The following is a 13,753-nucleotide window of genomic DNA, read 5'->3' as shown; positions in this document are numbered from 1 at the left end:
GTACCCGGTAGCCACTGTTCTCAGGAGTTGCACCCCCGTGGAGGGATGGGAAGATGTGGACGATTCTCCAACCAGCACAGCTGGAGAAAGCGAAGATCATTGTGGCCGCGTGGGCTGGGAAGTGCTTATTGAGGCAGCCCGGATGTGTGAATTGTGATCCCAGGAGGAAACGCTGGCTGAATCCTTGGTGGAAGATGCGGGTGAGGTCAAGGTCATCCCTTACCCCAGGTTGGGAAGAACTTGGAGCCCTCACCCTGCGGTGAGGGCACACGTTGTGAGAGGCCAATGCACAGCCCTGGCAAATGACTGTGGACCATGGGGAACTGCCTTCCATCTCTGATTTGATCGACTGCTTGACTGTTTGGGAATGTACTACCATGTAGAGGAACTGGTGGATGCTGGTTTCCTGTGTCTCTCCTGGCTGCCAGAGAGACTGTGGTACAGAAAGACCCTTTGTTAGGGTACAGGCAGATGTGTACTTCCTGTGTCTTGCCCGGCCGCCAGTGAGAATATAGCGGTGTGAACCACCCATCCATGGCTCCATTGGTGTTCCTTTTTGGCCTCACCATATCCTGTGTTCTTGTGTATGAGCAGGAGCTGAGACCCCGCATGACACTTGGACATGACCAGAAATTATCTAGGCTAACCATGAGTGCCTCTCTTTCTATAATCAACACACATTTCACACTTCTTAGATCCTGGGTAATCATGCAAAATAGTTTCCCAGATCTGAGTAACTGGTTATATGGTTTCAATAGATTGCAAACCACACAATTTTAGTTTCCTTTGAGACTCATCACCAACCTTTAGCTGGAAATCCAACTGACCTGAGTGAGTTGGCCAAATCCTTGTGGCCACGAGGATTCCTTAAAGGGGTCATTAGGAAAGGTTTCAATAGGGCTTCGGTCTCCATGCCTGAACACCTGGAAATAGATGGAGACAGTAATGTTATACATTTCACGCAGGTTTTTTGCCTCTGTTCGTCATAATAGATATCCTTTTAAACCACTGGTCCTCAGCCTTGGCTGCTCATAGAATTACTTGGGAAATTAAAATAAATTCTGCAGATGGATCCATTCCTAGTGATTTTGTTTTTATTTAATTTGGGATGCAGCCAGGGCATCAGGATTTTTAAAAACCTCCCAGGTACATCTCAGGTTAAGCTCACTAACACGTTCCCTGTGTTTCAGGTAATGCAAGTAAGAGGAGGATTAGCCATTAGGAGGCAGGAGATCCACACATGGAGACTGGTTTGTACATCAGATAGGGCAAGAAGGAACACAAAATTTAGTAAGATCACTTTATTACAGACAAACTCTGATAAGAATTGTTCCTCCCTTAATTGTGGTTACGTAATTATGGTTTTAAAATTTTTTCATACAGTAAAAAGTGCTATAAAATGCAACATAGAATTTGCGACCATTCTGAGTCAATGATTTGTCAGTTTTTAGGAGGTTAGGGGTAAAGGATTTGTGGTGGGGGGATTAGAAAAGCGAATTCTAAATACTTTAAGGAATACTTCTGGATTTGTGTACATGCTGTTTTGACTGCCCATTTTACTCTTTGGGGAGAGTAGCCTGGACTTTGGAAACCTTGGTATTTGATTATAATATGCTTTCTGATTATAATATGCTTTTAATCAGAGGCACAAAGCTATTTTATAAGTAAAAGATAGGGAAAGAAAAACACTCAAGAAGTACAAGATGAAGTCTACCCTGATGTCAGCAAACATATTTCATTGCATTATAAATGAATATTAAACATGCATATTTAATTGCATTATCTGAGATTTCCTGTACTTTCCACTTAACACTACTGGCTAAGCTGCTCCATTGAAAAGAAAGCCAGGAAGCAGCTCTTTCCAAATGCTGCAAAAACAGTTTAGTAGACACTGAATAAGGCACAGTCTCAAACTTTAGTCATCTTTGAGATGGGATCCCAGGACAGTGAGACAGGCTTCTAAGACTTGGGTTGTGACTCTGGTTTCTGAAGAAAACTGATGTTTTGGCCCCCTAAACTGGCGAGAAACTAAAATCTCAGTGGAACAGGCTAGAGCAAACAGAGGGCTAAAGGTGCAGTGGGTCTTAAGAAATAATTTTGGCTAGGTAAGGAATTACTGTCACGAATGGTCCCCTCGTGGTGGGAAGAAAGGCTCTCTATTCTCTGATGAGCACCTACTGTTGCTAGTCACTCAGGGTGACTTGGTCGTGCTCAGAGATTATTGAGGCTAACCACAATCGAAACATACTTCAGACTTTTAGACCCTGAAATAGTATGTGCTAAATACTTTCCCAGATCTGAGTAACTAAAGTTGTTATATGGTTTCGATAGATTAAAAACCCCATATTGTTTAGTTCCCGGGGTTTTCCACCTCAGAGCTATTGACATTGGTTTGGATAATTCCTTGGGGTGGGCTTTCCTGTGCATTGCAGGATGTTTAGCAGCATCCCTGGCCTTTGCTCACTAGATGCCAGTAGCATTCCTCCATTGTGACAACTAGAAAGTTCTCCAGACATTGCCAAATGTCCCCTGGGGGCAAAATCACCTCCAACTGGGAGCCACTGATTTAGTCAAAGAGAAGTCAGATGAGAGACGCTGTAGTAAAATAATTTGCAATGTTTCCTACCAGCCTATAACTACAACAATAATTCCTCAACATGTTTTGAACTCTTGCTTTGTTCTAGAAACAGTGCTCAGTGCTTTTTATACATTATAACCCTCATCACTTCTACAAAGCCGTTATTATCTTCATTTCACAAATGAGGAAAGTGGCCTTAGTTAAGTGACCTGCCCAAGGTCACACAGCGTGTAAATGGTAGAGCAGAGGTCCCAACCAGGATGTGTGTCTCCAATGTCAGCATTCTTTACCTCGTGTAAGAGGCTCATTTCTCAGTGGTCAAACACACCACTCAGCATCCCATCAGCTAAATGTGCATGATCAGGGATCTGGGGCTTCTTTCCAAACTCTACTCTTTTCCTCTAAGATTGGAAGCTGTGTGTGTGTGTAAGGGTGTTGCATCAGAAAGAAACAAAACCTTGAGGTAAGAAACCATGTCAAACATTATTTAAAAAATAAAACAGGTTATACAACTAAATGACAGAGTGGCCTGGGAAGAAAAGCAAGTGTGGAATCCTTAGAGGAGTGTTTTAAAGAGCAGAGTACTGGAATATAATCACATGACTTGAGTAAACTTCCTTACTCCATTCTTATAGGTCAGAAATAATTGTACTCCGCTACACTGCAGTAAGTTTTGAGGGTTTCTGAGGCAGTGACTCAAACATGCTGTGAACTCTTTGGAGGAGGTGTCCCACAGAAACACTTAATAAACCATCCCCCACCTCTGGTGCTGGAAATCAGTGTGTGTGTGTGTGTGTGTGTGTGTGTGTGTGTGTGTGTGTGAGTGTGTACGCACGCAGGCAGGTGGCACTCCTGTGTTTCTAGTTTCGCCAATTCAGCTGGAGCCCTTGGACTCTGCCTAGGTGCTCTTTAAAGTTTGTGGTAAGGCAACCTTCTTAAGGGCTGCTCTGCCAAATTTATAACCTCTGTTCTCAGTCCAGCAATCATACGCATAAAATCCTTTAGAAACTTAAAAACATACCGTTAGCAGTAGGACTATTTGCAGTACTAGTGGTAATTCCAATAGGAAGACATCTAAGATAATAACAACACATCATGTTTGTGCAGCCCTTCATGGTCTTATACAATCCTTTCCCATGCTACCTATTTTAATTCTTACGACCCTCCTGTGAGGATAGGTTCTACTATTGCTGCACTGAACAAATGAGGAAACTGAGGCTCAAACAGATTGACGAAGCTGTCCAGACCTCCTAATTCCTCTGATTACCAACTCATTATTTTCCCCCCACCACATTCACTTCTCCATTTTAAATAACACATAACTTTTTAAAAAAAGAATCATGGTTTGCCATAGGGAATATAGTAAATAATATCGTAATAACTATGTATGGTGTCAGGTGGGTAGGCTTATGGGGTGTTCACTTTGTGAATTATATAAATGTCTAACCATTATGATATACACCTGAAACTAATATAAAATAACGTTGAATGTCAACTGTAATTGAAAAAAAGTGTAAGTGTAAAAAAAAAAAAGGAACAGTTGAGACATTAAAAAAAAAAAAAAAAAAAAAAAGAACCACAGTTTGCTACCCCCATGAATGATTCCCCTCCATCAGTCTGCCAACCAGATTTGGCAAATTGAATAGGATATGGAGACCCTGAGGAGTACACTGGAGGACACCACGTCCAGCCCCTCTCTCTGCAGCAGTCAAGTGTTTTTTTAAAAAATGTCAATCAGAATGTCACTTGATTGCTTAGAACCCCCTCATGTACCCTCATTTTGTTAATATTTATTTTGCAGAAAATTGCAAAGACATATAAAAATAGAGATTTTTATAATGAGCCCCTCTCTATGAGTCCATCACTTGCTCCAACAATTATCAACTTGTGTGGCCAGTCTTGTTTCATTTATACTCTTTCACGCTCAGACATAATATCATTTCCTATTGCTTTTTGTATAAAATCTAAGTCCTTACAATGGCTCACAAGATCCTACCTGATTTGGCCCTGGCCATCACTAGGTTCTCACCCTACGTTCTTGTTAAACATACTTACCCTCCTGCTGGTCCATAAAATACACTCAATTTGTTCTAGCCTTAGGGCCTCGATGTCCTGTCTGTTTGGAATACTGTACTTCTTTTCCTGGCACACACACACTTGGTCACTAAATTCAGGTCTGTCTCTCTCATCACATGGTTTTATTTTTATCCCTGATATTTTCTTATTTTTTTATTGTGTGTGTGTATCTGGCTTCTGTCCGCATAAACACCTCAAAAGCAGAATCCTTGCTATCACGAGCACAGCTACATCCCGAAACAGTGCTGGCACACAGTAAACACACACACACACACACACACACACACACACACACACACACACACACACGGTGCTTGTTTTAATAAATGAATGAATCTTGTATTGGGTCCAGTTCCTCCAAGTATATGATGACTTTCTTTCCAACCTTCTCATTTCAGAATGGGTGTTGATTTTCATCATTACGTATCATCAAAGTACACTGTGTATGCTCCATTTTTTAAACTTTATTTCCTTTCTTTCATTCTCTTATCTTTCCCTTTGATACCCTCCGTATGTGCCTTTGCTTCTAGAAGAGTGAGTCTGCCCTCGACCAGACTGGAGTCTAATAAACCATTAACTTGTCCTTTCAAGTTTGGAATTCAAGACACATCACAAAACTTTGGGATGATTCTGGAAGCCTTTAAAGGGACCTTGGCTCTTGGCATTAAATCCCACTCTCTATTTTATTAGGGTGCACTCCAAGTTGTGAAAATCTCGATGACAAACCATGACATGAATAAAAGCCTTTTGTTTTCTTCTCTTAACTGAGAAATAAGTCCAGTGGTAAAAAGAATGAAAAAGCAAAAGAATTTGGGCAGAAATGAATGAGCCAACTATGAGGTGTGATCAACAAATATGGTGAATGCTACTCCCGAGTGCCGTCCTATGGAAAGGCAGTGATCTTCAATACGGAAAGCAGTGCATGGAACATTAGTAACAGTGTGTGACAAGTTTCAACTTGTTCAGTGCAGTCAGTCGGGTGTGAGCTACAATTGAGAGAAGGTGTGTTTCAAAGTGTGTCGTAAATCATCCTCCATCATGACAATGCTCTGTGTCACACATCGCTTCTAGTATATGGCACTTTCTGTCAAATAAATACATTACTGTGTGTTCTCATCCATCTTATTCATCAGATCTGGCACGGTGCAACTCTTGGCTCTTCCCCAAAGTCAAAATGACCATGAAAGTTAAATGTTTTGAATTGATTCAGGACATCAAGGCAGCCATGACAGCGCAACTAAGGACACTCACATAAGAGGACTTCCAGAACTGCTTCAGAAAGTGGCAAGAATGATGGGATAAGTGTGTTTGAAGCGAGGGGGTGTATTTTGAGGGGGATTAATGGCAATGTGTTTTTTACTGTAATAATTTTTAGAAACATTCACTGCATTTTTTTTTTTAGTCACACCTCATGTATACATAGCCCACTTCAGAGGTAAGAAGGAAGGCAGACTGGCTGTGAAAAGAGTCAGGGTGGGGATACATTCTGTACTCCATGAGGAAAGCAGGAAAGCAGGCCACTCTAAAGAGACTCTTATCCAGGGCCCAGGAGGTACAGAGGCCTGCAGGAGAGGGGAGTGAAAGCGGATGTTACGTTGTGTGGAAGCTGTGTAATATCTCAGAAAAGCTTTGGTTTTTGAGTTGGTTACAGTTGGGTTCAAACCTCTACTTTGTCAACACCTAAATTGGGATAATGATTTATCTTGAACTTCTACACGCCTTGATTTCCTTCTTTGTAAAATGAGGAAATCATTGTTTCCCATGCAGGAGGATCATGAGAGTGAAATGTGCAGAGGGTGCCAAAAAAAGTATACACACTTTAAGAAAGGAAAAAAACGCGTTAAAATTACACTGATGGTAACAACTTTAAGCCCCTTTTGTAAATGCAGAAGTCAAACATGACTTGTATTCATCTGTAGTTATTGGTCTATATTGAGTACTACAATTTTAAGTTTTTTTCCTTTCTTAAAATGTGTGTACATTTTTTTGGCGCCCTCTGTATATACCAAGTTATCATCATAGAAATGAACACGCAAGAAGAACTCAGTCTATGAGATTTGTTGTTATATTTGTTACCATTACTTTTGTTGTTGTTATATTATTCAGGCATTTAACTTAGCTACCCCCCTATGCTTCCTTTCCTGCTGGCAGTGGCTTGCAGCATACGGGGTAAATGAGCACTATTGTTGAGCAAAGGGAAACATAGCCCTTTCCTTCAAGAAATATCCCTATTAACATCTAATGATCTCTCCCCCACTTTTATTTCACTGACTGAGAGGATTACTTCATTTATTTCTTTGAGTTTAGGAGACTTTGAAAGCTTCAAGCGCCTGTAGTGGCAACCTGGCTGATGGAAAGGTCTTGATTCAATTATAATTTCCCTGATCAGTGCACCACCCTGAAAATGTGCTGAACATGTTGGCGTGAAAAGCAGGAAGAAGCTTGTGTAAGCAAAGTGGACTTGGCCCAGCACCAACACTCAGGGCACGGTGCTCTGCCCGGCGAATGCCTTTGGAGAACACGCAGGTCTTCACACACAGCTTTGCTGCTCCTTGTGCTGTGATTAGGGAGCCATAGAGCCAAGGACAAACACTGGAGGGTTGCTAGTGAGCGGAGGCAGGAACCCGGTGTTGTTTTCCAATAGAGAGTTTTATCTGGCACATCTTTTCTAAGACAACCCACAAGTTGTAGATGTGCCACCCGACAGTTGCATCTTGAGTCCCTAGTACCCAGTACACCACAGAGAAGTTCCAGCTCCTTTTCCATTACTCTTATGCATTGCCAAGATAATATTATACACCTTCCCGGATCATTTTGGGGATTCAAAATACAAATGTAAAGAGCCTGGCGTCTAGTGAATGCTCACAATTTGGTGGCTGTAACTGAAATTCTTTTTTTTTTTTTTAAACTTTTATTTATTTAAGTGTGTTTTTCCAGGACCCATCAGCTCCAAGTCAAGTAGTTATTTCAATCTAGTTGTGGAGGGCGCAGCTCACAGTGGCCCACGTGGGGGTTGAACCAGCCAAACTGTTGTTAAGAGCACTGCATTCTAACCAACTGAGCTAACTGGCCACACCTGAAATTCTTTAACAGAAGTGAAAAAAAAAAAAAAAAAAAAAAAGGTTTCCAGGCCTTGAGATGCTTCTGCCTATGTTCACAGGTATTGTTCAAACATGAACAGTGAAGATGAAGGCAAATACAAGGGCAGTCAGTAGTCTATTCCAGCCAAAAGTTATTAAGGAAAGGACCAATAAATCAATGAATCAGGAAGTCAAACCACGGTTCAAATGAATAAATCCTGTTTAACTCTTGAGTAATAATTTAAATGTATATTTTTTTTGAATTTTTATTGGGCCAGGGGCCCCAAACTGGGAAGAAAACTTATCAAACTTTTGAGAATGAAAGGAATAAATAGAAAAAAATCCCTGGTATTTTAATTAGCTGGTTATGTGAACATTACAAAAACACACATGGGATAACTGTGGGAAAAAATATGTACATACATATATTCATATATATAATAATTACAGTGTTTGGAGCATTTACTTATAAGTACTTCTATATATTAACTCAATTAAGCCTCACAACAACTCTATGAAGCACTATTATCCCCATTTTACTGATGATGAAACTGAGGCACAGATAGGATTAGTTACTCATCCAAAGTCACACAGCTAGTAAAGGATTGAGCTGGCATCCAAACCCAGGTAGTCTGCACTCTTAACCACTGTGCTATAGTTTATTGTATAGTACAGAATATTATAAATTTCTCTGGTGTTTATAGCTCATATTCCTATTTAAGAATTTCAAAAGTTTAATGCCTTTTATGTACCATATCTCCATGGTATCATCATCTTTCCAGCAACGAAAATTAGAGAACTCAGGATCACTTTGTTTTTTCTTTCTCCCTTAATACTCACATTCAATCCACAGGGATTCTGCCTTCACAAATTTTTAAAGAAATTCATCTTTTATTTTCTAATTCTACTGCTTTCTGATCTAACTCAAGTCTTCACTGTGCTTTCCCTGAACTGTGGTAGTATATCCCTTCTCTGTTCTCCCTTCCAGCTCTTTCCCTCCTCAAGCCATACTTCCGGTGTGGATATACTGGGATCACCCCCATGGGAAAATAAGTCAGAATTCATAGGTGGGGAAGAGTTGAGTACACACAGTTAAACAGTTTATCTAAGGTTCTAGTATAGATAACTCTCTAATACCTTATGTTTTCCTTGCTCCCTTCAAGTTATGCGTCTGCTTAACTATTCAGTGTATTTATTATTATAAATTTGGAAATAACGAAATGCATATTTTATTACATTTAGAAGCTCAAAAATAATACACGATTATCTAGAATCTTGAGGTTCTATGTACTTATGCTAACTACAAAAAGTCAGTAACTAAAGGACAAATACTGTACATATATGAGGTATACAGTACAGGCAGAGTCAGAAAGTAGAATGCTCATTTCCAGGGACTGAAGGGAGGGAGGAATGGAGAGTTGCTGTTTAATGGATGTGGAGTTTCAGTTTTGCAAGATGAAAAGAGTTCTGGAGCTGGATGGTTTAATGGTAGCACGCCAGTGTGAACATACTGAATGCCACCGAACTGTACACTTAAAATGGTTAAGATGGACAACTTCATGTTCTCTGTACTTTACCACGATTTCTAAAAAAGAATTAAGGATCATCTAGAGGTTACCCCAAAAAGTTGGAAAGCTTCTACTTTGGACTGATGCCTTTGAGCAGCACCTTACATTTGTATCATGGTTCCCATGGATATCATGCCATTTGACCTGAAGGACAACTCTGTGAAGTAGGAAGCACAGTTATGATCATTATCCCCCCCTTTAAATGTGGGGAACTTGAAACTCATCTGAGTTAAGTGACCTGTCCATGGTAAATGATGCTTGGACTTGAATGAATGAAATGGTTTCCTAGGTATGGCTTTCAACTTTTCTTCTAGCATATAGCATTAGAAAATCGATAACACTATTAGACCGCCTGCCTGAGGAGTAAAACTTGCCAATTTTCTACTTTCTAGGAGTGAGGCAGAACCCTGCAGATGTGCTGTCCCTGGAAAAGAATGATGGCCAGCTATGTAGCTTTATTTGGATTTGCCTGACCACAACAAGGAAGTTACCCATCCCAGTGGAAATGATGTGCTTAAGATTTGGAGGCTATTTTCATCAAGGACATTCTATGACTTAGGTTAGAATTTTGCAAGGCTAACCGTGAAGAATGAAGAGAACTTATACTTGGTGACTCATTATCCCTTTCTTTGTAAAACCTGGGAGGAATGAGAAGAAATTTTTCTCTCTACTTGAGAGAACCTGGTGTTTTCCCTCACTTAGGGGAGAGAGAATGCTTTCAAATGGCATTTCCCTACTTATGGATGGAATAATGATATACTGGATTACTTTTAAAAAGCCCCGTAGGAGTGTGTGGGCATATGTATGAAACAGGTTGGCCATGGGTGATAATTATTGAAGCTACTTGATGGCTACATTGGGATTCACCATATTTATTATTCTTTCTCTATAAATTTAAAAACAGCAATTCTCTAAGGGTTTTCTACAGAATACTTTGTTAAAAAAAAAAAAAAGAGGTGGATTCTGTAGTCAAAAATTTAGGAAACACAATTTACTTGAAAGCCACAGCACATACTAGAATATTAAAGACTCTCAAGTGTCTTGCATTTATTAGACCTTTAAACACAGTTTAACCCACATTCTATTTCTCAATTTGATCTAGTTATTGAAACCCATTTTTTTTTAAACCAAGCAACGCCTGTTAATAACTCGTCAAACTAGCGTTCCAACGGGATGCACTTTTGTGAGCCTGTTTTAAAAGGTCATGTGATGACTCTTCATTAGAAAGAACAAACACCAAGGACATTTTCCTCCTCTTTTTGCCAAGAACAGCTTTTGAGAACTTGGGAAGATTTATTATTATTATTATATTATTATTTTGGATCACAGAGGAAATGCAAGGAAACCACTTGCTGATTATGAGTCGAGCCAACACACCAAATCTCCATGGGGAGATCTCAGTTCTGTGTGCTGGGTTATATCCACACAACAGGAACAGAATGTGCCTAAGTGATTAAGGACATGGCCTCTGGGATCATACAGCTTGTGTTCAAATCTGAGCTGTGTGACCGTGGGTAAGTTGCTTAACCTCTTTGGGCCTCAATTTCTTTATCTATAAAATAGGGATAATAAGATTTTCACAAAAACCTTACAGAGTGGTTGCCAGATTTACTAAGCAAAAATACAGGATGCCCAAATATTGCATGGAACATTATACTAAAATAATTTTTGCTGTTTATCTGAAATTCAAATTTAACTGGGCATCCTATGTTTTCCTGGCAACCCTACTTTATAGGGTTGCTGGGAGGACTATGTGACATAACCCATATTGAACTCTCAGAAAGTGCCTGGCACTTAGTAAGCACTCAGTTAACTATTGGTTATTGTTATTAATATACCACTTCAATCAAAGACACCTTTCTTTTATTCTGGTTCTCCTAATAATTTTCTAAACATTTCTGTGGGTATATAATTGAACCATTTATAGTTAGATATTCTCTATAAGCAATAAAAAGAAGAAAGTGATATCTTCTGGCTCAAGTCCTTGGATAGAAGTGTTTTGTAAGGGCCAAGAAAGGTGTATTAAATTGCCCTTCGTCTATTATTAGTGGAAGGAAGCCATGGTAGGAAAAATGGTTAACACTTGCCTTGTGTGATAACCGCTAATATTTTTTGAGCTCTAAGAGAGCTACTTAAGGTTTTTCTTAGGGAAGAATTAACTTGGATTCTCAAAACAGCTGTTAAAAGAGTGGAACGGAAGAAAGGAAACCCTCAAGAGTTTGGTAGCCAAGGGAAGTTAGCCTGGGCTGTAGTAAAACATGAAGGAAAGACATTACCAAATGCAGCTAACTGAGAGTTCACTGCCATATCTGAAAGAGGATTACTACTCTACCAGCTTGTCACGGGTTTACAGAGTTAGCAGTGCAATTTCCGCACAGTCCCTATACTTGCTTAACGTACATGTTGCAAGGAGCCCATGAACAGAACTAAAAGTCTAACTTACATGGATTTCCCTAGACGTATAACTAAAAGTCTAGCTTCCCAAGGAAGGTACACAATTTTACACAGCTTTTTCAGCAAAAGTGAAATCATTTATAAATAAATTGATGATACATTTCTCTTTCATTGTTGACTCATGACCTAGTAAAGATTAGGACTAAGAATCATGATTTGCATAAGCACATGGTTATGAAATGTTTCTATAGAAGGGAATGGAATTCTGAATGCCGTAAGCTGAGAAAATAGGAGCATGTTTAATTATTAAGTAAAAGGTAACCTCCCTTCAAGTTATAAAAATAAAATTTGAATATACGTACAGAAAGAAAATCTACATATTTATCAGCATACTTTCACAATGAAATAAAAAATGTCAGGCAGAGAAAGAGATTGAGAGCTTGTGAAAGATGAGGAGAAGGTCAGAGGCAGAGAAAGACAGTGAAACAGGAAAAGAAAACAAAAGATACAAAGAAAATCAAAGACACAGAAACCAAGAGATATGGAGGGATCAATTCTAAAACTCATATATAAAGTGGAAAATCCGCTTTTAGTTTGCATAGTTTGTTTCTATTTTTAAAACAGTATATTTTCTTTCTTTGACATCATGCATTAGGCACCCTCCCTTATTTTCATAATTTGTCACACATATGGGTGGGGAAAGACATGATTTTAATGGTCAACAAAATCTATATATCAGGAAGTCATCCTAGAGTTCTTGAATTTAGTTTCACTTTTATGCTTCAAACACTGTTTACAAACACATTTTTCAATTTCCTGATAAACAAAAAGTCTACTTAATTCAGAAAATGACTGTTGTTTTTTTTTTGGTTTGCAAACAAATAATCATTAAACTGAATGAAACTCGTTTAGTTCCCAGTGCTAAACAGCGCCAGCTGAGGCTTCTCCTGGCCTCGGGTGGCTGTCAAAAGGAATCTACATTGAAGGCAGTTGTAAAATAAGTGGACACATAAATAACACGGGCAAGGGCAAAAATAACCAAACCAAACACTTTTTTGTCAGGACACGTTATGAGGAACTTGCGAAACTTGATTATTTGCTTTCTGCGTTTGGTCTCCCAGAGACAACACGAGGGTAAAATGAAACCAGCACTTGGTTTTCAGACCCTGCTCGTAACAATTTTAAGGGAAAAGCAATGAGAAAAGTCTACTCACCAATGTCACGAACTTCAGCTCCTTAGCTGCCACACCTCGGTCTAGCCAGAAGGAAAGCAGGAGCAAGAAGCTAAGGTGAAGGCTTGCTGTCCTGGCCACCAGGAGAGGGACAGCTCTCATGCTGGGACAAGCTGTTTCAGACAGGAGTTTAGGCGGTGCTGCTTCCCGTGCAGAAGTCATTGGAGGGGAAGCTATTTAATCAAGGATTAAAAGAGGAGGAGGAGCTGGGAGGAGCCAGACCTGTAAATAATGAAATCTCCAGGTAGCTTGGGGCGGGGTTTGGCTTGTGTCTGGTTAGATCGTTTTTTTTGGGCAGAGTGTGAGAGATCGGTGTTCTGGGTCTAAGTTAGAACACTGAGGCCCCGAGAGGGCAAATCTGTTTTTCAAGGTCACAGAGCATCTTTAGTAAACATTTCTTTTTAAATTCACCTTTACTTTTACCTTTTCTTTAGATGGGGTTGTAATACAGTGTTTGTTTTGTGGTTGTCACCTCGGAAGAGGATCTCCCCTGACTTTGGAAACCTTCGGCCAGTGATTCCTAATCTTTTGGGAATCCAGAATTATAGGGAGAGAACTTTGGAAGGAACTGCAGGTACTGGCATATTTTGGGTCTATTCTCCAAGCCAAACATGGTCCCCTTTTCTAAACATCTCATGTAGCCTACGGAGGTACTTTTAAATTGAAGAAAAGTCAGAGCAATTTTAGTTTGAAAATTTTGGTCAGATCTTAAGATATTTGGTGTTCATCTATGGAACCTCAAAATTAGGATATCAAGCACCTTTTCTAACCTGAAACAGTTTAAAAACAATAACAAACTAACCTACAACTCTATATTGTCCGTCA

The 13,753-nt window shown here is 39.6% G+C and overlaps 1 protein-coding gene across 1 annotated transcript in view; it reads right to left on the bottom strand.

The window, feature by feature from the left end:
- The window catches only part of ACP3 (acid phosphatase 3), a 47,567-nt gene extending 34,449 nt beyond the window's left edge, over positions 1-13,118 (bottom strand). Inside the window, exons 1-2 of the mRNA XM_019725939.3 lie at positions 12,911-13,118; positions 828-923 (exon numbers count right to left, since the gene is read on the bottom strand). Of these exons, the coding sequence (XP_019581498.3) occupies positions 828-923; positions 12,911-13,090 (276 nt within the window). The 5' untranslated portion in view covers positions 13,091-13,118. The remainder of the gene's footprint in view (positions 1-827; positions 924-12,910) is intronic.
- Positions 13,119-13,753: the final 635 nt, after the last annotated feature.

This window comes from Rhinolophus sinicus, chromosome 5 (assembly GCF_057876585.1).
Source record: "Rhinolophus sinicus isolate RSI-liver-muscle chromosome 5, RSI-T2T, whole genome shotgun sequence".
Taxonomy (NCBI): Eukaryota; Metazoa; Chordata; class Mammalia; order Chiroptera; family Rhinolophidae; genus Rhinolophus; species Rhinolophus sinicus.
Note: the sequence above shows the minus strand (reverse complement) of the source record. Positions and strands in the feature narration are given on the sequence as shown.